The sequence below is a fragment of the Glycine max genome, chromosome 17, assembly GCF_000004515.6.
Source record: "Glycine max cultivar Williams 82 chromosome 17, Glycine_max_v4.0, whole genome shotgun sequence".
Classification (NCBI taxonomy): Eukaryota; Viridiplantae; Streptophyta; class Magnoliopsida; order Fabales; family Fabaceae; genus Glycine; species Glycine max.
The window spans coordinates 35,023,320-35,044,823 of NC_038253.2; the positions used below are offsets into that span (position 1 = coordinate 35,023,320).

The 21,504-nt window shown below is 31.2% G+C and overlaps 2 protein-coding genes across 3 annotated transcripts; both read left to right on the plus strand.

The window, feature by feature from the left end:
- The first annotated feature begins 779 nt into the window (after positions 1-779).
- On the plus strand, positions 780-5,814 carry LOC100776833 (uncharacterized vacuolar membrane protein YML018C). 2 transcript variants are annotated; one of them, XM_003550138.5, is made up of 8 exons: positions 780-1,339; positions 2,378-2,773; positions 2,898-3,112; positions 4,075-4,145; positions 4,239-4,340; positions 4,489-4,606; positions 4,693-4,828; positions 5,471-5,814. In XM_003550138.5, the coding sequence occupies exons 1-8, from the start codon at positions 1,259-1,261 to the stop codon at positions 5,531-5,533; spliced, it is 1,182 nt and encodes a 393-aa protein (XP_003550186.1). In that variant the 5' UTR covers positions 780-1,258; the 3' UTR covers positions 5,534-5,814. The 2 variants fall into 2 exon arrangements, with proteins under 2 accessions (XP_003550186.1, XP_006601160.1); XM_006601097.4 differs by having other exon boundaries at positions 1,202-1,339; positions 2,391-2,773.
- Positions 5,815-10,801: 4,987 nt separating this feature from the next.
- LOC100777367 (hydroxyproline O-galactosyltransferase HPGT2) lies at positions 10,802-17,817 on the plus strand. Its single transcript, XM_041010973.1, has 12 exons — positions 10,802-11,179; positions 11,321-11,384; positions 11,483-11,532; positions 11,692-11,879; positions 12,698-12,758; positions 12,922-12,994; positions 13,796-13,919; positions 14,029-14,116; positions 14,888-14,938; positions 15,961-16,032; positions 16,971-17,083; positions 17,366-17,817. The coding sequence occupies exons 1-12, from the start codon at positions 11,061-11,063 to the stop codon at positions 17,386-17,388; spliced, it is 1,026 nt and encodes a 341-aa protein (XP_040866907.1). The 5' UTR covers positions 10,802-11,060; the 3' UTR covers positions 17,389-17,817.
- The last annotated feature ends 3,687 nt before the right edge of the window (positions 17,818-21,504 follow it).

Consider the following 21,504-nt stretch of genomic DNA (forward strand, 5'->3'; position numbering starts at 1 on the left):
ACATACAAATTATTTCTATCGTATTAGTTGTCAATGCAATTTTTTTAGTCTCATGTCAATTTATATTTCTAAGAAAAATAACCCTAAACTTTTTCTTAATTACAGTAATTAGAACATTTAGTTCTTCATTGAGATCTTGAGGTATTTAAAAAAGTTTCAGTTTTTTTTATTATGAGATTAATCTTTAATTTAGGATTTAATCAGTTTTTCATTCATTTTTAAAGATGTATTCTTCTGGGATCAAACATAATTACCAAGTTCTGTGCATCTGAAATATTCTTCTTCAAAATAAGTAAACAAATCCCTGTCTAACAACGATATAACGTCGTCTAACCTACCATATTGCCAACACTTATCACTTATTTGTTTATTTACTAATTTGTTGATAGTTGATTTGTCAATACCTCAATGACTCATTAACTAACGCAATTATTCTGGAAAATGCCACTCTAATTTGTTCACATCCAAATGGGAAGTCAACAATTTCCAATAATGAAATAAAATAGTATTCTTCTATCACCTAGCGTAAGAATATGGATTTAAATATTCAGAAAACAATTCTCGTGGATATGTTGTACTACTATTTTCGTGTTTGTGTGACTAAAAAAATATTAATTTTACGGATAATTTAAATGGATTGAATTAGGAAAATCACATTTTGAAAAAGTTAACGAAGCCATTTAATTATTTGATTCAAACTATTAGTTTCTATTTATACACACAAGTTTTTCTCATTTTCTGTTTATAGAAAAACGGTGTTACTCCAAATTTCATGGTTTGAAAAGGAAGCACATGCCCAAAAATTGTAACACAAATTTAATGCACGAGAATGCATTCACAGAATTGAAAGGGTGGGAAGAATTTAGTGCACAAGAACGAAAAATAGGAAAGAAAGGGAAATGCAATAAATAAATAAATAACCGTTTAACAAGTACCGAGTAAAGTTGACATGTTTGAGAATTACAGAACAAAAACTTAACATTGACTCTTCGTTTTTTCCTATGTTGTTTCTTTTTTTCCACCCATTTTCTCTGCCTTTTCTGCCATTGCAAGAATCCTCCAACCTTCCCTGCAAAATAATCTTCTCACGCAATTTTGTAAGCAAAGGTTGACGATTGTGCTTCCCCATGGTGTTGTTCTTGTGATGGGGTTGTCAAATTGGTGTGTTGAAGGGTGATTTTGGAATCTGTCAGAGGAAGCAACGTGTGGATCTTTTCAATTCCTTTGGTTTTTTTCATCTGGGTGTAGTTGTTTTGTTATGGGGTGGAGATACAAGGCAGGGTTGTTCCTTATACTTACTGTGGTTGTCATATGGGTCACCTCTGCTGAAGTCACCCAGGTAAAATTTTGCCAATTCCATGCTTCCAAAATTTACCCTTTTTCAAGCTTCTTTAGGCATGTAATTTGATTGGATTTTGTTTTGTGTATGGGGTGGATGCTTTTTTTCGTAAATGTGCTTATGTGTGTATGTTTTCCCACCTTTTAGGGAAAAAGGTTTCTTTGTTGTTTTTATTGTTGTTGTTTTGTAGATATGTGTATGTTTGCATTGGGTGAAAATTATGTTTTTTTTTTCTCCTCAGGCATATTTGGTACTAGTTTAATTTTATTAGATGATTGTGGGGTTATTGTCTTGGTATATAGGACCTTCAGTACCAACGAGGGTTGGGTCTAGCAGGAGGGACTAGTCTTCCTCCGACAACATGATAAACCATGGTTTGAATCTCTGTTGACATAGATTCCCACATTTAGTGTTCAACAATCAACAATGTCTCGAGCAAGATTGTTTCGTAGGGAAAATACCTGTGTGAAACAAAACTAAAAAAAGACCTTCTGTTAATCACACAACAAATAATTAGGATGATGTTTTTGCTTAATGTTAAGAATCAACCTTTATATTGATACACTACTTGAAGTTGAAACTTCACATGGTCAATTATACAAACCTCTAGGTGAGAGCGGAAGTTCCATTGCCTAGAATGATTTGTTTACGAATAGTTACCTGAAAACCATGCCGTTCACTTGGCTTTGAATGAATGAAAATTGCACACCTACAGTATAAAGTTTCATTGAGGGGATCCACTACTCCAGTTATATTTTGTGATATCGTGTTTTACATATGATTATATATGTTCATCAGAGTATATTATGCTGAGTATGCTTGAAGATTTTATGTTTGTAAGTCGTTGTGTTCGCTTCAGTTTATAAAATTTCTATATCTGAATTATCCACACATGGTCAAAAATATTTTGTTGAAACTGTTGAAGTTTGAAATTCTGCTCACGGGGTATCTTATTATAGGAGACCTGTAACATGCAATGTGCCACCATCCAAGCTTTATATGTATGAATGCTTTTCCGAATTAAAATTTTCCATACAGGATATTTTTGTAGATTACAAGCAGCCATTTGCAGTGACGTATCTTGGAGCTTCTCTTATGGTAGTTTACCTCCCAGTAGCATTCATTAAGGACTGGTTGTGTAAGTTATTTGAACACCGCTCTTCTAGAAGTGGAAAAAGTGCAAAAGTTGGGGATGAGTTTTCTGTCAGGTGTACCTCTCCTCTGAAGGGCAATGGAGTGCAAAAAAACATTGAAGTAGAATTGGGGGGCATGACTCGAAAAGATAGTGATGCAAACCTTTCAGCACATGAAGAAGTAAAGCCATTGATGGCTAAATATAATGATGCTACTGCTATAAAGGTCGAGAAAGAACATACTACAAGGGAAATTGCTACTTATGGATTTTACATTGCACCTATCTGGTTTATAACAGAGGTGAGGAAGTTAAGATTGATATCTCAATTTTGTAGTTAGGCAGAACCAAAGCATGCATAGGTTTGATGTTTAGTCTGTTATATAGTATTGTTATTTTATTGATTCATTTTTCTGTTGTTTTCAGTATCTATCAAATGCTGCCCTTGCGCGAACAAGTGTTGCAAGTACAACAGTATTATCATCTACTTCAGGACTCTTCACTCTCTTCATTGGTGTGCTTATGGGCCAAGACACTTTAAATGTATCAAAAGTAGTTGCTGTCTTGGTCAGCATAGCCGGGGTTGTGATGACAACTCTGGGGAAAACATGGGCTGCAGATGACGCGATATCAAGTGCTTCGTAAGCCTTTTCTATTGCTTTTAAAAAAAATCACCTTCATTATGCCTTTTTTTTTCCTTTCAATTTTAACTGATAACAAAAATTAAAGCATTAGGTAGTAGTAGATGGTCCTTTTTCATCCTATACTCTCTAAGCTGGTTAACAAACTGGCAGTTCCACAATCCAAATTGCTTATGTTTTCCACTTAATTACAAAATGGAAACAAAATGATTGGATAGGGTCTTATTTATTCAGTTCCCAATTACATAAAGTTGCCACCTTAATGTTGATTATGTTGACCATATTGATCTTGGTTACCTCTTCTAAGCTTTATTGACACCACTGACAGCAGTTTACTTGAAAAAAAAAAATTAATGGAAATAAATGTCAAAAATTGATTAAGTTTTCATAGTTTTTTTACTAGGGGTATAAATCCAGGCTGTTAAGAGGAGAGAGCCTCCACTATAAATTGGTGTTCCATGTCTCACACTTAGATAATATAGGACTTCACAATTCACACTCTTGTATTTCCCCCATTGAGTGTGAACTGCGGTTCATCTGCACTCTCCAGGATTTACAAAACTGAGCTTTAATACCAATTTGATGCATAGGAAAAAAAAGGAAATTTAGAAGTATTATTTTTCGGTTAGAACATTGGAAATCTGAAAATGTCTTGTGCTGCTGGCTGAGTACAAAATTTTGAAAGCTATTTATTCAAGGTTAATTATATATTGCTAAACCCACTACAAATGAAAGTATAAAACATACGAAAGAACATTATGATACACCATCACAGTCTCATTCACACTTCCATTATATTGGTGGAGGCCAAAGGGATCAGAAAAGCTGTGCAAAACTTAGCTCATTATTTTAGTCATGTTGCAGAATATTAAGGAGTCATATTGTTGTCTTTCATATATTATCAGCTGCTTGCTCTTTGTAATACTATTTTTTGGGCATTGACAGTTGATATTTGTGTTCAGCAATGGACAACGCTCTCTTGTTGGAGATCTTTTTGGCCTTCTCTCTGCCATGTCATATGGTCTATTTACAGGTTAGACAATGTCTTAGCTTTTTGTTTGTTTTTTGTCTTTGTCAGATAATTTAGAAGAATAATGACAGCTTCTTTAACGTTAATGCCTCACAGTGCTTCTCAAAAAAATTTCTGGTGAAGAAGGAGAACGAGTTGATGTGCAAAAGTTGTTTGGATATGTTGGATTGTTTACACTTGTAGCACTATGGTGGCTTAGTAAGTTTTTAACTAACAATGATTCTATAGACTATAGTTATAAATGTCAAATTATAAGGTTCTATGAGTCAACTCCTTTTTATGTGCTCATTTAACTTGGTTCTTGTGTTCAAAACTGATTGTTAATTCTCCTCTATACTTTTCTCAGTTTGGCCATTGTCAGCCTTAGGAATTGAACCGAAGTTTACAATTCCCCATTCAGCCAGAGTGGACGAAGTGGTTCTTGCCAACGGATTTGTTGGTAGTGTTCTCTCAGACTACTTCTGGTACATGAGATAAATTTACTAATTTACACATACATACGCACGCAGTTATCCAAACTCTTACATTAGAGCTTATTTTATCTTTCTAGGGCACTTTGTGTTGTATGGACAACTCCCCTTGTGGCCACTTTGGGCATGTCACTTACCATTCCTCTTGCTATGATGGCTGACATGGTGATCCATGGTCGGCATTATTCGGCATTGTACATTCTTGGCTCAATCCAGGTATTGTTATGGCTAAAAAGATGTCTGCAACTTTGATATTTTCTCAGCTCTCCTACAGTGTTGTTGGCCAGTGAGAGGATCTTTCTTTTATTTTTCCTCTACAAAAAATTTAAATTTAAATATGAAAAAACCAGAACCACTTCTTGGGGGATGCTGTTGGTAGCCACGTAGTGATGCAAGTTTGTGTACGCATGTTTCTGTTAACTATTATTGCATAGTATAGTGAATTTTGATTCTGCTAGTAAGTTATTGCAATTTCACTAATTTGTTAGTTCTGTTATATATTGGTTAGAAAGTTAGGTCTTGTAGACTTGTAGCTTCCACATGACACATTGTCTTCTGTTGTTCCAAGTTGTATATAAGTTGTATTCATTAGATGTATGATTCAGGTTTTGGTTCAATGAAACTTAGTAATTTACCACCAACATGGAGTATCTCTTCCACATCCATAATTCATTGTCATCTCATCTAGTTATGATTTACATGACAGAGTTGTCATACATAGCCTAGGAAATATTTTTGTAGTCTAGATCTAGACCATGATGTACTGGTTATTAACTCATGTTTGGATGTCACCATCCTTAAAGCATTCAACATTTTTGTTCACATATTAAAGAATTTGTTTTTGGCATTGAGCTGCAGGTATTTGCAGGCTTTGTGATAGCTAATATTTCAGATAGGCCAACCAAGAAGCAGGGATTATAGCACATTGTTTCCTATACTGATTCTTTCTTTGGTTGGTTATCTTTCCACAATACTCACACTGAGTGAGAGTCAACTGTTGAAAAAATCAATGCCTGGTTTTGTAATTTTCAAGGAAAGCAACAAGAGTGTGCTTTCCATCTTGTATTGTTCTGTGTATATTGTTCTAGAGTGAGAATTTTGTTGTAAATTTTAAGTGTCCAAGATGAGCTTGTGGTCATGGATGTAAAGAAGCATTTTTACATACATAGTGGCTACGTAAAGTAAATGCCTTCTAGAAGAAATTCAGGATTTCATTAAAACTTTAAAGTAATTGGAAACAATTTAATCTTGTTTCCTCTTCGATTATAAAAACAACTTGTACATAAATACTTACAAAATAAATATATATTTAATATGCACTTAATTGTTTATCCAAATTGGCCTCAAGTTGTTTATCTATCATTTCATTTTTTTTTCTTTTAATTTTAATAATGATATGGATTAGAAACCAAAATTCTTTTACTTTCCATCTAAAACTCATTTCTTAAAACATATCATCAGGATCCTCATTCTCTCTCAACAGGTTGAGTCAATTCATCAACCCGTGAGTTTTTTGGTTAACAATATAAAAAAACTCGAGCCAACACCTCCTTTACAGAAAGGATAACCCAAAATATAAAAATACATTTTGGATTTCCTTTTTCGAAATGAAAGGACTGTTGCTTAAGTTTTTTTTTTTGGATGCAGAAAGTTAGGGCCTAAAATGCATATATAGGTTGGGCAGAAATTATAAAATACAGATTGATGGTTAGATTGAGTTAGAAAACATTTTGACCCATCAGGGATGAGTCAGATTAGATGTTGGAGGAGGAAGTTCCAAGCCATAAATTCTGATTTGGGGGTGATACTCACAAAGACAGGGACATATTATTTAGACTCTTATATTTTTAATAAAAAGAAGTGTGAGTTAGAATGTGAAATCAAAACTATTGATTAACTTGAGTTCCTTGAGGCCTGAGATATGAGGGGATTATGGGACCGAATAGGATTTGGATTTGGATTTGGACAAAGTTTATATAAAGTTTTATAGGTGCTTTTTAATCATGTTCTTCTATCAAAAATAGAGTTTTATATATATTGATAATTTATGTTAACATTTAATGTAGATTTTTGTTACGTAAGTCACAGAAACTTTTTCTGATTAGGAATTGATCAGAGAAAGAAAATATCTCAGAAGGTACATTTTTATTTTTGAAAGAATCTCAAAAAGTATATAAGAAAACGTATTAAGTTTTGTTCTTTAATAAAATTCACATAAAGATATGAGGAGATCATGACTATGTGATAAATAACTTTTGCATAGGAATAATAGTAATACATTCACTCCTTTTTTTGGTGAGTCTCCTTTTTATTAGTTTCACATGAACTCCATTTTTTTGGGTACAGTTTTATATATTCTTTTGGTACAGACTTAAATTTCATTTAATAATGAATAATGAATAAGAAAAATGGGTTAAATATTTTTTATGAATATTTTCAACGATAATTACCTTATTTATGAAAAGAGAACACGAGCATAAATTACATTTATATTTGTTTAAAATTTTATTTTGAAAATTTAGATGCTTTCAAATAATCATGGATACACCATCTTGCCATACATATCAATATAACATAAATAAATTGATTAAATTCTCACTATAGGGTAGGGAGCAAGGGATGCATTATCTGTCCCTATCTCTGCCAGATGCCATTTCTAATCGTAATTGTACCTGAATCTGAATGAGCACCCTTATCAGTGTCACGCATGTATCATTTTAGTTCCACCATCAGTTTCAGGGGATGCAAAAATATTTGCTTTACCTATTTTTTTTTATTTTTTTTTAATGTTTGGGTACTATCGACTATCGAGTTTGTTTCTTGATTGAAATAATTATTGTCAAGATTTTATTTATTTTTTAGAAGGATCTGTGTTGAGTGTTGACTTGTATCCTTTATAAACTAAGTTCTTTTTTGGTCACCTTTTATAACTTTGGATTGGGCGTGGAATGTTCATAAAACATTCGAATTTATCAAAGGAAAAAGATGGTGAAATATGAATTTATCCTTGTGAGGACATCTTCATATCCTAAGCAGGTGATTTTCTCCGCAGTAAAATCCAAGCAAAAAAGAGAATCCATCTGATTTTTTATTAATGAGAGTTGAGACTAGTGAAAATAATTTGTTTCTCACAATATGATTAAGGTTCGAATCTTATTAAAATAAGGGTGCACATTTAATGTTGGACAATATCTAAAAATAATTGCTTCCAAAGGATATATATATAAAGAAAGGTTGAATAGTTGGGTAGTATCTAAGTTTGATTTTTTATAGAAATATTTTTTGTTAGATTTTATTTACTTTTTGACAAAACTTTGAATTAATTAAGATTTTTTTCGCTGATGAATAAAAAATTAACACTCAAAATATAGAGAAACAAAAAAGAACCCAGCTTCCTTTCACCGATATGCCAAAAGAGACATCCCAGTGCAACAGAAGTAAAAGAAGAGAACCGTATATTGTTGTGTTTTATTGTTGAATAAACTACTTCAATCTCTATTTTTTTATTATAGAAAACTATTTTAATTTTATAAATATGTCATGTATTTAATTTTTTATATAAAATAGTAAAATATCTTTATTATAAATTTTGATATATTTTTTAAAATTCCTACTGTTTTATAAATTATAAATACATTATAACTAAATCCTTTTATCATAGTAAAAAAATTATTGTAATAAATTTTATTTTTACTATGATAAAATTATTAAAATTGTTAATAATTTACATAAAAATTAAAAACTTTTATTGCAACAGTTTTCAAATGATTCTTATTTTAAAAAAAATACAAACTAAAGTATATTTTTTTATATGTTTTTCCTAATGTTATTTTAAAATATTAATACTTTCAAAATTTTAATATAACATATAAACGTATTTATAATGTATTTTTAAAATAATAGAAAATAATTTTGTATAATGAGACAAACTTTGTCTTAAAGATATTTTTATATTTTCTATTTTTTATACTAAGATAAGGGTTAAGAATACCTTCAAAGTCAGTCAAACATTATTATAATTGGTATTTGGTTGATAGTTGACTCTAGGCTAGATTTATAATTTTTTTATATAGAAAAAAAAGTTAAATCTCATTGATGACTTTTATGTTAAAAAAATAGTTTCTAATTAATTATCAATTGAAAAATATCTTTGATGTCCACACAATCACACACACAAAAAAACTATAATAAAAAAAAAGTAAAAAATTTGAGTCATACTTATACCCTTAGAATAAGAAAAAAAATAAAAATATTTTTTAACCAATCATAACTCATCAAGTATGATAAATTTATTGATTTTTATAATATCTATCTCAAAAGTTATATCATCCATGACTCATGATTATCAGTCCATTATTAAACTCTAAAATAAATGGATAATAATTTATACACAACAATATAAAATAATTTTACATTATCATTTATAATAAATCATTTTATATGATAAGTTTGTCAACTTAATTTTTTTAAAAAAAGTTATGAAAATCATTCTAGCAATGGTTTTTATTAATTGATATTGTAAAAAAATTATATTTGCAATGTATAAAAATTAAATTAAAATAAAATATGAAAAGTTTTGTATTAAAAATTGAAAAAGAAGAAATGTTTATAAGTTGTGTTTTTTAAAGCTGTTTAAGTAGTTTATTTCTTACCATTTACATCAAATCAAATCAAATTGTTTAATACATTTGGATATTCTCATGTTATCAAGGGTTGCATATTGCATAGGAGAAAAGTACATAATTTTGTCAAAGACGAATCATAATTGCAAAATTCATTAATTAAAAAGTAATTATTCATAACACCTAACATTTTGACCACACCTAAAGAGAGAAACAAAGAAAAATCATATATAATAGACTATATAATATAATAGAAAGATAAAAAAATAATAAAAATAATAAAGTAATTAATATATGTTTATATACCATCACTCTTAATTAAGTTTAATAAAATATTTATAGAAATAGCCTACATAATGATTATATATTTCTTATATTATTATCTAATCACAAATAATTATTATATAATAAATGTATAAATTTATTAAAAAAATCATACAATTCTTTGAGTTTAATTCTTATATATTAAAGTTTTGTAGAGTTTAATTTGTGGCTGATATAAAAAAAACTTTACTCTATCTGTAAATACCTGTGAAGTCCGAATACGTGAAAAAAGGAAAAATATTGGTGCCGCACCAGTATTTGACACTGATACTTCACGGATACGATACGACCGGATACGTATCCTAGGAGTATCCAATTTTTTTTAAATACAAGATACCGCTGGGATACGACTTAAATACGACTTTCTAAGGCTACACGACTTCAATACGACTCCAATATGACTCAGATCCGACTACAACGTTTAACCCCCTTTTTTTTTTTTTTTTTAAACGCACAAGCTTTATTATTTCACAAAACCCATTTGCTTCTCTTCTTCTCCACGCTTACCAAGCTCAAATCCATTTTCTTTTCTTCTCCACACTACATGACAACTGAAAACAAAGCTGCAAAGTGATTCTCTTCCGCGTCGACGTGGTTCTTCTTCCTCGTTGATGGTTTTGCAGGCCATCTTCAACGGCGCCTTCTTCTCGACGACGGATTCTTCTTCAACAGCTCTCTTCATTGGCAGTTCTGCAAGTACTCTTGTTGTCGTCGATTCTCGTCATCATCGGTTCCCATCAGTGTTGTTTTCAGCCACTCTTGCAAGCACTCTTGTTGTCGTCGATTCTCGTCATCATCAGTTATGCAAGTTTTCAACCAGTATGGTGAATTAGTTCATGTGAAGATTCCACTTGGCAAGCGAGGTGGATTTGTCCAATTTGCGGACAGGTAATAAATATATCAAACATACCCCATGTGTGATAGCATTTATATTTTATTGGATAGAATTTTTTTAGAAAATTTAACTATATATAACTTTTCCAATGAAAAATCTAACTGTTTTAGAAAAAAAAATTTGAAACTATATATAACTTTTTATATATTTTATTAACATATCAAAGACGTATCGTATCTTTAATTTTAAAAATTTGTCATATCTTCGTATCTATGTCGTATCGTATCCGTATCTAGGCTTGATAGGTAAATACTAATTAAATTCATTTTTTTTATTCTTTGACAACAATATCATGATCATGATGATAGGAATAGGATACAAATGGATTTTCAAATGAAAGTAAAAGCTGTGTTTAAATCACAATTAACAAACAAAGAAAAGGAGAAAATCTGCAAATTTTCCACTCTTAATTGAAGTTAAACCCAAAGTAAAACCACATTACACAGTACCAGTGACAGCAACATCATTTATATATCAGTTTCTCAAAACAATCAAATTCAAAACAGAGTCCTTCCTTGTCTGTTATCACTGTGTTGCGAGCAGTGATCGATTCTGCGAACTGCGATTCGCATTGCCAATTTCAACAGCGTGCGTTCGTACGTCGGAGATGGAGTCGCTACCGACGACGAAGCGAGGAGGAGCGAGATCGAAGCCCGTTCAGACCTCGAAATCGTCCCTCGTCATGGCCTTCTTCTCCTGCGTCGCGTGGCTCTACGTCGCTGGAAGGTACGCGATAATCGTTTTCTCCAAATTGCTTTTGGATCCGTCGAATAAATCGTTGTTGATTCGTGATTCGCAACGCGATTCTGCTGTTCGTTTTCAACGAAACGGATTTTCACTTTTTTTTTGTTGTTTTGGAATTGTTAGGTTATGGCAAGACGCAGAGAATCGGAATTTGCTCGCTAGTCTTCTGAAAAAGAATTCAGCTCAGGTTTTTCTTTTTTAATTTTGCGTTTTGTATTATAATTCATTTTTAGTCTGCAAACTTATATTATTGTCTTTTTTTTTTTTGTTTTTGTTGATTACTAGAGGCCTAAGGTTCTTACAGTGGAAGATAAGTTAATGGTGCTAGGGTGCAGGTAAATTATTCTTCTTTTTTTTAAAAAAATTTTAATTTTATCTTGGGTTGATTTGTGATGTTTGATGATATTTTGTTTGTTTGTTTTTGTGATGTTAGTTTGGATGGATCATGGAATTGGAATTAATCTGTGTGTGTGTGTGTGTTTGTTGGTTTATAGGGATCTGGAGAGGAGGATTGTGGAAGCTGAGATGGAATTGTCATTGGCTAAGAGCCAAGGGTACCTCAAGGGGCAAGGCCAGAAAAGTAGCTCTTCCGATCCTAGGTTTCTTGCTGTTATTGGAGTGTATACTGGATTTGGAAGTAAATTGAAGAGAAATATTTTCAGGGGGTCTTGGATGCCCAGAGGTCTGTTTTTGATTTGGTTATTAGAAAAGAAATACTAGTTCTTGTAAACTTTTATGCACTCGATTTGTTTATTTGCATTTTTGGTTATGGAGAAGGCATGAGAATTGGTTGGTGAGTGGTGGGCAGGGTAAGGTAGAGGAAAAGTTTCCTCAGTAGGAATTGATCCTGGCCTGAAGGGACTTGGTGCTGGTTGATATAAATGCTTGCTTGATGCTCTTTTGGTTTGTCTTTATCGTGATCAAGTTCATTGGCAGACTTTGAGTATTTCATTGGTTTGTTTTTGTAGAAGATATTAGTTAATGAAGCATGTTTGTTTTTATTTGAATTTCACAGTGATTTGGTGCCTCAGTTCGGATTTAGAATTGATTTGGACATTGCTTGCTTTTACTGTAAATACTTTTAGTTTGCTTGTTCTTTCTAAGTTTCTTGAAGATTGGATTTGATCTATGCCCTGATGACTTATTTTCATTTTCATGATTTTAAAAATTATAATTTTCTATGATTGTATCCCTAGGATTAATTTTAGCATTTTCTGTAGCAATATGTTAAAACTATAGCACACTATATATTTTATGTGTTGAAAGCCTTAATAGTTTTTGTTCATATTTAGGTTATATCTGTTCATCTGTTGTACATGCAACTCATGAACTTTTTTATCATCATTTTGGTTTGGTAAGTTACGTAACAAAATTTGATATATTGCATATACTTTATGAATGATGGGAATGTAAACACTTGACTATTTTGTAGATGGTTATCTTTTTGGTTCAATTGTATATTACTAAGTCACTGACATCTTATCTTCTCTTTTCTGGCAGGTGATGCCTTGAAAAAACTTGAAGAAAGAGGAGTGGTCATACGTTTTGTTATTGGTCGGAGGTTTCTCCACTCACTTATCCTTATTAGCTATGCCTATTATAGTACTCACATGATTTCTTTTTAAGCTATAATGGTTATTTAACTTCTTTATTTCCCATGGTGCTAATCCAGTAGTTTATATGGATTCAAACTTATTTATGACCTAATACTTTGTAATTGACAGTGCTAATCGAGGTGATAGCTTAGATCGCAATATTGATGAGGAAAACCGCACAACAAAGGATTTCCTGATTCTTGTAAGCAAGATAAGATAGTTGTAGTTTTTTTGTAATTTGAATCAGCTCAATGTTTTACCTTGGATAGTGTGAGTGGACAGGAAACAATTAATTAAATTTGGTTTTATATAGATGCCTTATGGTTTAGGGCATTGAGGGATATATGAATTCGGGTGCAATTGGAAGAGTTTTTTTTTTATTTTTTTTTAAGGCCAAATAGAGAGATTGCTGAGGTTAGATGGTTATTGACATCCCAACTATGTTGGCACCCCAATAACCATCAACCAAAACCAACACTCCCTGAAATATATTAGCCAAAGGAAACGAAAAGGAGAACAAAACATGGGGGTACATACAGGGCTTATTTAAGCTTATAACCTTTCTTTAAGCTTTTTTTAAGCTTATTTCAGTAAGTTTCAAGTTCGTGGTTAAGCTTTTGATATAACTTCTAATGTGAATGTGATATGCTTAGGCGCCTAATTAAGCTATTTACTCAAATGCACCTTACATGTAATTGTACACATATTATTTGCCTATATTTGATGTTTGGTGTTTTTTTAAATATTGTTGTTCCTTAGTGAGCTTGAAACATTAACGTGCGGAGTAAAAATTGCATTTTTGTTTAATGTTTCAACAAAACCTTTTTTTTTTCATTTTTTTGGGGGGGGGGGGGGGGTTGGTAAAATTATTGACCATTGTGTTTATTGATTATTTTTTATTTAAAATATATTGATGTTCATTTTCAACATGCTTCCTTGTCATTGAACCTTGTTAAACAAGCTAAGTGTAGATCTTGACAATTTGTTTTAATTATAATATCAGGAAGGTCATGAGGAAGCTCAAGAAGAGTTGCCGAAAAAAGTAAAAACCTTCTTTAGCACTGCAGTTCAGAACTGGGATGCTGACTTTTATGTAAAAGTTGATGACGGCATTGATATTGATCTGGGTAAAGATTGCTTATATATATATATATTCTTATTTAGGAGTTTTGTTGAAAACTATTTTTTCCCCAATGTCAAGTTGAGACATTCTTTATTCTGTTCACTGGCCTGCAGAGGGTTTAATTGAACTTCTTGACCGTCGCCGTGGTCAGGATGGGGCATATGTTGGATGCATGAAGTCAGGAGAAGTGATATCAGAAGAGTACTTTCTTTATCTGAGTTTATTGTGATTGTATATCTGTATATGATAATTGATGTGTGGATATATTAGGCAGTTTTATGTGGTATAGATGGTTCTGATTATGCTAAAACCTGTGACATTATTCATGTTTCTGAATGGAACTTGTGTTAAAACTTATTGATTATTATCTATTTTATGTTGAATATGATTGCGTTGCTTTTATCTGAAGTTACCCATCTATGGGTGCTGTAGATTTTCTTAATTTTCACCCAATTGTTAGTGTGCCTGCCCCATTTTTGCTATGTATATTTTCACCCTTGATTCTGATTATGCTAAAAGCTGTTTGACACTGTTCATGTTTCTGAATAGAAATTGTGTTAAAACTTATTCTTTATTATCTATTTGATGTTGAATATCATATTATCATTGCAGTGTTTCACTTTTTATCTGAAGTTACCCCATCTATGGGTGTTGTAGATTTTCTTAATTTTCACCTGTTTTAAGTCTAGGCCTGCCCCACTTTTGTAAGTAAATTTGCATTTCCTGGAAGTTAGAGCTTGCCATCAGATGTGGATGCCTTTTTGCATTTTTGTTAATTTCTAATAACTTGGTTGACTAAGTTTTTATCTTCTGAATCTTTCTGCCTACCTACAATTAAATTTATTTGTTGCTTGTTATTTTCTTGTTCATCAAAGTTCAACATTATATTTTTCAATAAACTTTCACAAGTTGAATCCTGCGGTTGAGTTTTTGGATTCAACTAATAGCCATCTTATTTTGAGCGTTTTTCAGGGGAAAGCCATGGTATGAACCAGATTGGTGGAAATTTGGGGATGAAAAATCGTAAGTAATATATATACCTTTTGCACGAGAAGATTTGATGATTTATTTTATTTTATTGACGCTGGAATGATCTTCAATGTTATTGTCTTAAATAGATACAATTTAATTATTTTTTCTAGTTTGTATATTGAATGTAAATGAATTATCTTGACAATATATGACATCACTAGTCACTTCATCAATGCTAAGTGCTAACAAACATTAGAGGGAACAATTATTCGTGACTTATGCCTATTAAACATATACATATGCTTTGCTCTACCAAATGTTGAATTTTTGAAACTAATGACTTGTAAATCATAAGGATTACATAAACTGTTTCAATCATATATTGCTAAATATTGTGAGCTGATTATGCAATTGATGATTGAAAACTAAGTCTAATTTTGTTGCCTGTGCAAAGTGTGCATATATGATTATTAGTGGAATCGAATGGCCTTTGCTTTAGTTGTTTCTTACAAATGTCATTATTAGTGAATACTGGATGTAAGGCCAAAAACCATCTAGAGTCTAATGGATTGTTCTTATAAATTGTTATTTATCTTTTTGATATTTACTCCAATTAAAATATATAGGACACAAAATAGTTTATTTATTTATATATTATTTTATTTAATTCTTATCTGTTTTACATTAGTTTTTAATTTTTATTTTTTCTATCATTGTATCCAACACTGCTCAGTAAAATTAGTTGCCATGCAAACAATGACAAATGATATTCTCTTTATACCTTAGTAGATCTGTGGATGACATGTTATTCTGCTAATTTTATAATTTTTAATTTTCTCATTCGATACCAGGAGTACTGTAGATATTTTAGATGGTAGAATTCTTTGATCTGCCATATGTCCCTTAACTAATATAATATCTACTATTATGATAATTATATGTTACCATCTTTCTTTGATTTTATAGTTCAGACTTAGAGGTATGGTGTTATAACTTTTCCGGAGTTTGGATCTCCATACTGAATTGTTTTATTTTTGCTAGTGTGAATCACTAATCAATTATTTTGTCCTTAGGTATTTCCGACATGCGGCTGGTTCACTTGTTATAATTTCAAAGAATTTGGCACAATACATTAATATAAACAGGTTAGTTCTCAACGTCATATCTTTACAAGGTGGAAACTTAGAAACTGAAGTAGGCAGCTTTTGTTCTTGTATGTCTGCCTTAATTCAGCATTTAGGCTGACAAGGCATGGCCTCTAGATACCCATATTTGAGGAACTTGATAAAGAAGAGGGTTTGGATATTAATTGATTGTTGTACGGAACCATGTTGATAGCTGGTGTTTGAGCTAAAGCTACTTAATTTTCTCTTTATATTTATGTGTTCATAGGATTACACTAGACACTAAAAAATTCTATTGGCAAATATATATTAGAAGTACTTAATTTTGACTTTCAAATATGAAAAATAAAGCTACTTAGTTTCTTGTTACAGTAAAAATGAGGACAGCTGAAACTTGAAAGTGGACTGCAAGTCCTTTCCACCTTTCAAATTTTGGCATAAAGTTAATTTGAAAGCGATTTTTATCCTCTACCAAACAACATAGTAAACTGTGAAAGGACAAATTTGAGATTCCACTACTAGGGAGAAATGTTTCCTACTCTCTTTTATATCCATGATGTCTTTTCTACCAAGTACAAATTGGTCCACCTTTTGAAGGTCGATATGTTTGTGCATTTTTTAGTGCTTTTTTTCGGGGGTTTTGCTTTTAACTTCATGGTTTCTTTTGGAGGAAACCTAACATGCATTTTCCCCTCATTTTCAGTTAATATGTTTTTTGTAGTAATTACATAAATGCCACCTGGTTGTTACTTTTCACTTTGTTTCCTTTTTTCTTATGATTTTTTATAGAAAATAATGAAAATTACAATTTTTTCATCATTTCCTGTACAATGACTTGAAAACAGGAAACAAACGAAAAATAAGGTTATAAATAGTGAACCAATTGCGCTGTTCTACTCCCTTGTATTTTCTCTTTATAGTTGATAATATTTTTTGTTCTATCCTAAAAAACACTGCAGTGTATCTTTGAAGACCTATGGCTACGATGATACGTCATTGGGATCATGGATGATGGGCATCCAAGCAACTTACATAGATGACAGTCGGCTTTGCTGCAGTAGTATCAGACAAGGTGAAATCCCAGTTCTCATGTTTTGTAGTGGTTGTTTTCTTGCATTTAACTAGGGGAAAAGGGGTGAGGATGGAGAAGGGGTGTGTTTCTTAGCTGTGTTTTCTTTGAACATGAATTGATAGAAAATGAAAATGTATTTGTATAAAACAAAATATAGAAAAAAAGAAAAGAAAAAGAATTGAAGTATCTTTCATCAAACTATATATTCAAATAACAGTTTCATTTTTTATACCAACTCAAGTTTACAATTGAACTTTTCTCATTACCTGTGCCAATTTTCAGACAAGGTATGCTCCTTGGCTTGATTGGAGGATCACAAGCTCAACCTTCCCTACTCTTATGCGAACTCTCATAAATTTGTTTGAAGATCAGTATCAGTTGAATATTATGTTCACTCTTTTCAGTTGCATACTGCCTTGAGAGCTTTGTAGACAATAGCAATATAATTCCTTTATAGATCTAGTTATTATCTGTTCATTCTTTTAGATGTTAGCAGCGAAATTGAGGGATAACTACTGATTAACGGAGTTCAGCCATTGGTGCTCAATTAACATTTTCGGGGGTGCTATGATTGTAGTTTTTCTTTCTTATTGTTTATACAGAACATCTGTTGATGACCAAATATTGAAGAGGAAAAAAAAAACCTATATACAAAATATTGATGTATTGAACTGCTGAGGAACAAATTGTAGACTTTGTTGCATTGAAAATTTGCTGCAACTCAATTTTTTTAATGATGCTTTTGTCTTTCGTATTATTTTTTATGTCATCAAACCTTTGAACAATCTTACAGCCAAGATTCTGTTCAGCAATAAGTAAAATAAACGAAGAAAAAGGGACCGGTTTTTAACTCTAAAATATTTTTCATTAACAAAGGAGGCAATATTAGTATACAAGTAAATATTAAAAATAAACTCTTTTAACATACTCTTTTGAATATTTTTCTTTTTATTGGTTTAAATTTATTAAAAGTTACAATATATTTATGATCCTCACATTATATGTAATAAATTTCTCATAATTTTGTATTTAATAAATTTAAACCAATAAAAAGAGAAATGTACAAAGAATATTAAATCGTATGTTATTAATATTCCCCTTTTCTAGCACGATGTTTTATAATAAACTAAATAAGATTTAGCCTTCTTTTTTTTTGACAAAAAAATAAGATATAACCTTATGGCATGGGGCTCGATCGGACCAAAAAAGAAGTTGACCGTCCAATATCCAAAGTGATTTATTAAAATCAATACATAAATTAAAGATTAAATTTAATATTTAATACTTAATACTTAAGTCAATTTAATGAGATTATGATTTAAAATATTTAAAATTTAATGATATTAAAGTCAATTTAATATTTTTTTAATTACTACAAGTTAATTTAATATTTAATATATTAAAATATAATTTTAAATATCATTTTTCAATTTATAGTTTATTACTATAAGTGAGTCATTGTAAATATCATTTTTAAGTTTATGAAGATTTGACCATTTTTTTAGATTTGATTAAAGACTTGATTTGTGATTATTTGTTTGAAGTGTCTCAACTCAGCTCTGCCCATCTCTTGTATCTTTTTCTTCCTACACTTTTATGTAAAAAAGATAAAATTACATTGGATTTTATTAAATGTGTTTTTAATGTTTTCAGGACATTAAATGTATTTTATATTTTTATTTTAATATTTTTTTGTGTATATACTAAAAAGATTTGTACAAAACTTTGTAGAAAGATAACCGGATTACTCAATTATAAATACCTTTCACACCTTATGCATGTTATAGAAAAAGAATTATAGTAGATTTATTAAATGTTTTTATTTTATTTTTTCAGGACATTATATTAAATGTATTCTATCTTTCTCAGTCTATATTAATTTTTTTTAATGCTTTCAGAACATTAAATGTATTTTATCTTTTTATGTAATATTTTTTTGTATAAATATTAAAAAGATTTGGGCAAAAAATTATAGAAAGATATAGGATTACTCAATTGTAAATACCTTCTCACACCTTATGTTATAAACACTTTGATATTGATTAGTGAAAGATATGGATAATCCTCACACGAAAGTGTTTAACTGAGGTATAAACCAACATGTCTTTTAACCTAAAGTGTTTTGCTAAATAGTGTCTTAGGTATTGGTTAAGAAAATAAAATAAGTATTCATTATAGAAACCATAAAAGATTCCAAAAAAAAAATTATGAGCAGAGTAATTTTGTGCGTCCAAATAATTGTATTTTTCTTTTAGTTTTTTCACTAGTTCCTTTAAGATCACTAGTTAGCATTTAACCCTCACCAAAGACCTTAAATACTTGGTCTTACAGTACTTCAATGAGGAAAATTTGAAGGAAGCAGCACACAACACACATATGTGTCTCTCTCTTTCCACAACGCAAGCTAAAGCCTCATATTATTGTGTAGTTTTTATCGTTACCAATGATTGTTAATTCTCTTGCCATGTTGTTTTTCCTTCAATAGTGCAATTTTACTTTTCAATAAAAATATTTTTTTTTTTAGTTTCCTAACTAATATCCTCTAACCAATATCTTAAGGATATTGATTAACATTTAGTCCTCAACAAATACTTCAACTACTTGGTCTTACAGTACTTTAATTTGATGGGGAAAATTTAAAGGAAGCAACACGCAACACACATATAGTATGTGTCTCTCTAATTTCCACAATGCAAATTAAAGCCTCATATTATTGTGTGTAGTTTTTACGGTTATGAATTACTGTTAATTCTTTTGCCATGTTTTTCCTTCAATGTTTCATTATTCACACAAGGCTTGGGCGTGAAAGTGGGTTATACTTTGACTACTTGAAATATTTTGAGGACAAGGGGCTTGAGGGCAACTGGGATGAGGCTAATAACTATCTTTCGGGGTTCAAAAAGGACAAGGACAATGATTACTCTATCAAAATTATACTTTGATATGAGGAAACAAAAATACTTTGAGGCTTTGGATAAGTAAGTGTTTTCTATTCTAATATATATTAGAGTGTGTTCTATGCTCTTGTTTTTTCAAGAACTTGGTTATTCTTACCTATAACTGTGACTGTTTTTAACTTTTTATATATGTAAGGGTGTTCTTGTTTTGTTCAAGAACTTGGTTATTCTCATGTTGGTGTGTGTATTCTTATCTAAAATCTATTTATGTTTTTCCTGGTAACGATCCTCATAAGGCCCTAGATATCCTCTTGAAGGAAATGAAAGTCTTAGTACGCAGGAATGAAGGGTTGATCAAAGACCTTAATTAATTACCTTTTGACAGTTGATAATATAAGGTATAAGGTATATTTCAATAGTATGTGTTTATTCAATTAGATATTGCCTAACATGCTTACCCATTTATTTATTTTTTACTTTTTTTAAATTGTTGGTCCTTAATAGGGAAATTAAAGCAGAATATGAGATGCAAATCTTGTGCAAGGAAGAATTTGGTGGTTGAAATTAAGGAAATTTTAATTCAACATCCTCTTTTAGGTGGAAAGCTCAAACTTTTGGTCATTGAAAGTCATAGGCTTCACAAACTTCTCAATGAAAGGTTTCACTCTATTTTCTTAATTTCATAATTTGAAGTTGATATGCTAGACATTCATTCACACAAAACCGGCTTCACTATCAAAATCCTCATCAAGAATTAGACCTTTAAATGGACCATGAGACGTTACAGTAGTTCCAAATCAGAGTAACTCTTGTATAGGCACTACTAAAAAACTAGTTTTTTACAATGCACCTTCTAAGACGGTTCTCAAAAACCGTCTTAGAATGTCAGGTGGTGTCAATGTTGTAAATAACAAAAAATGTACGACGACGATTTTATAAAAATCGTCTTAGAAAGTGAGTTATCAAAGATGAGTTTGTTAAAACCGTCTTTGAAATGAATGACATTGAGTCTCTTCATACACCCTTTATTTGTGCTCCCTCACTCAAAATATCTCCTTGCGTCTTCTCCTTCCACGAACAACAACGAAGAAGACGATGACGAGCTACCCACTCGGGCGTCTCTCTCTTTCTCTTGATTCATTCATTCTCTTTCATCACACCTTGCATGGCTTTGGCGTGTGTGATGAACGCTCTGAGAAGCCCTCACTCCAATCCCTCGATGACATCGACCCCGAGCTTCTCTGCTACTTCGACAAGCTCATTGTCCCTCTTAATGAGCAGAAGCACCTCACCAAACGTCTCCATCGATGTCGTCCTCGATAGCATCTCCATCGCCACAACGCAGTGCAAAACCCTAGAAAAAGCTGACATCATTTTCTGCTTTATCTTTGAGGCCATTAAGAAGTTGATGAATGAGCAAAATGAGGAAAGTGGACGCGTCAGTAGAAGCATTGCTTCAAGGTTTGATTCATTAGCTCAATGCATTCCTCACTTATTGTTTGTGTTTGCGTTTATGTTTCAATT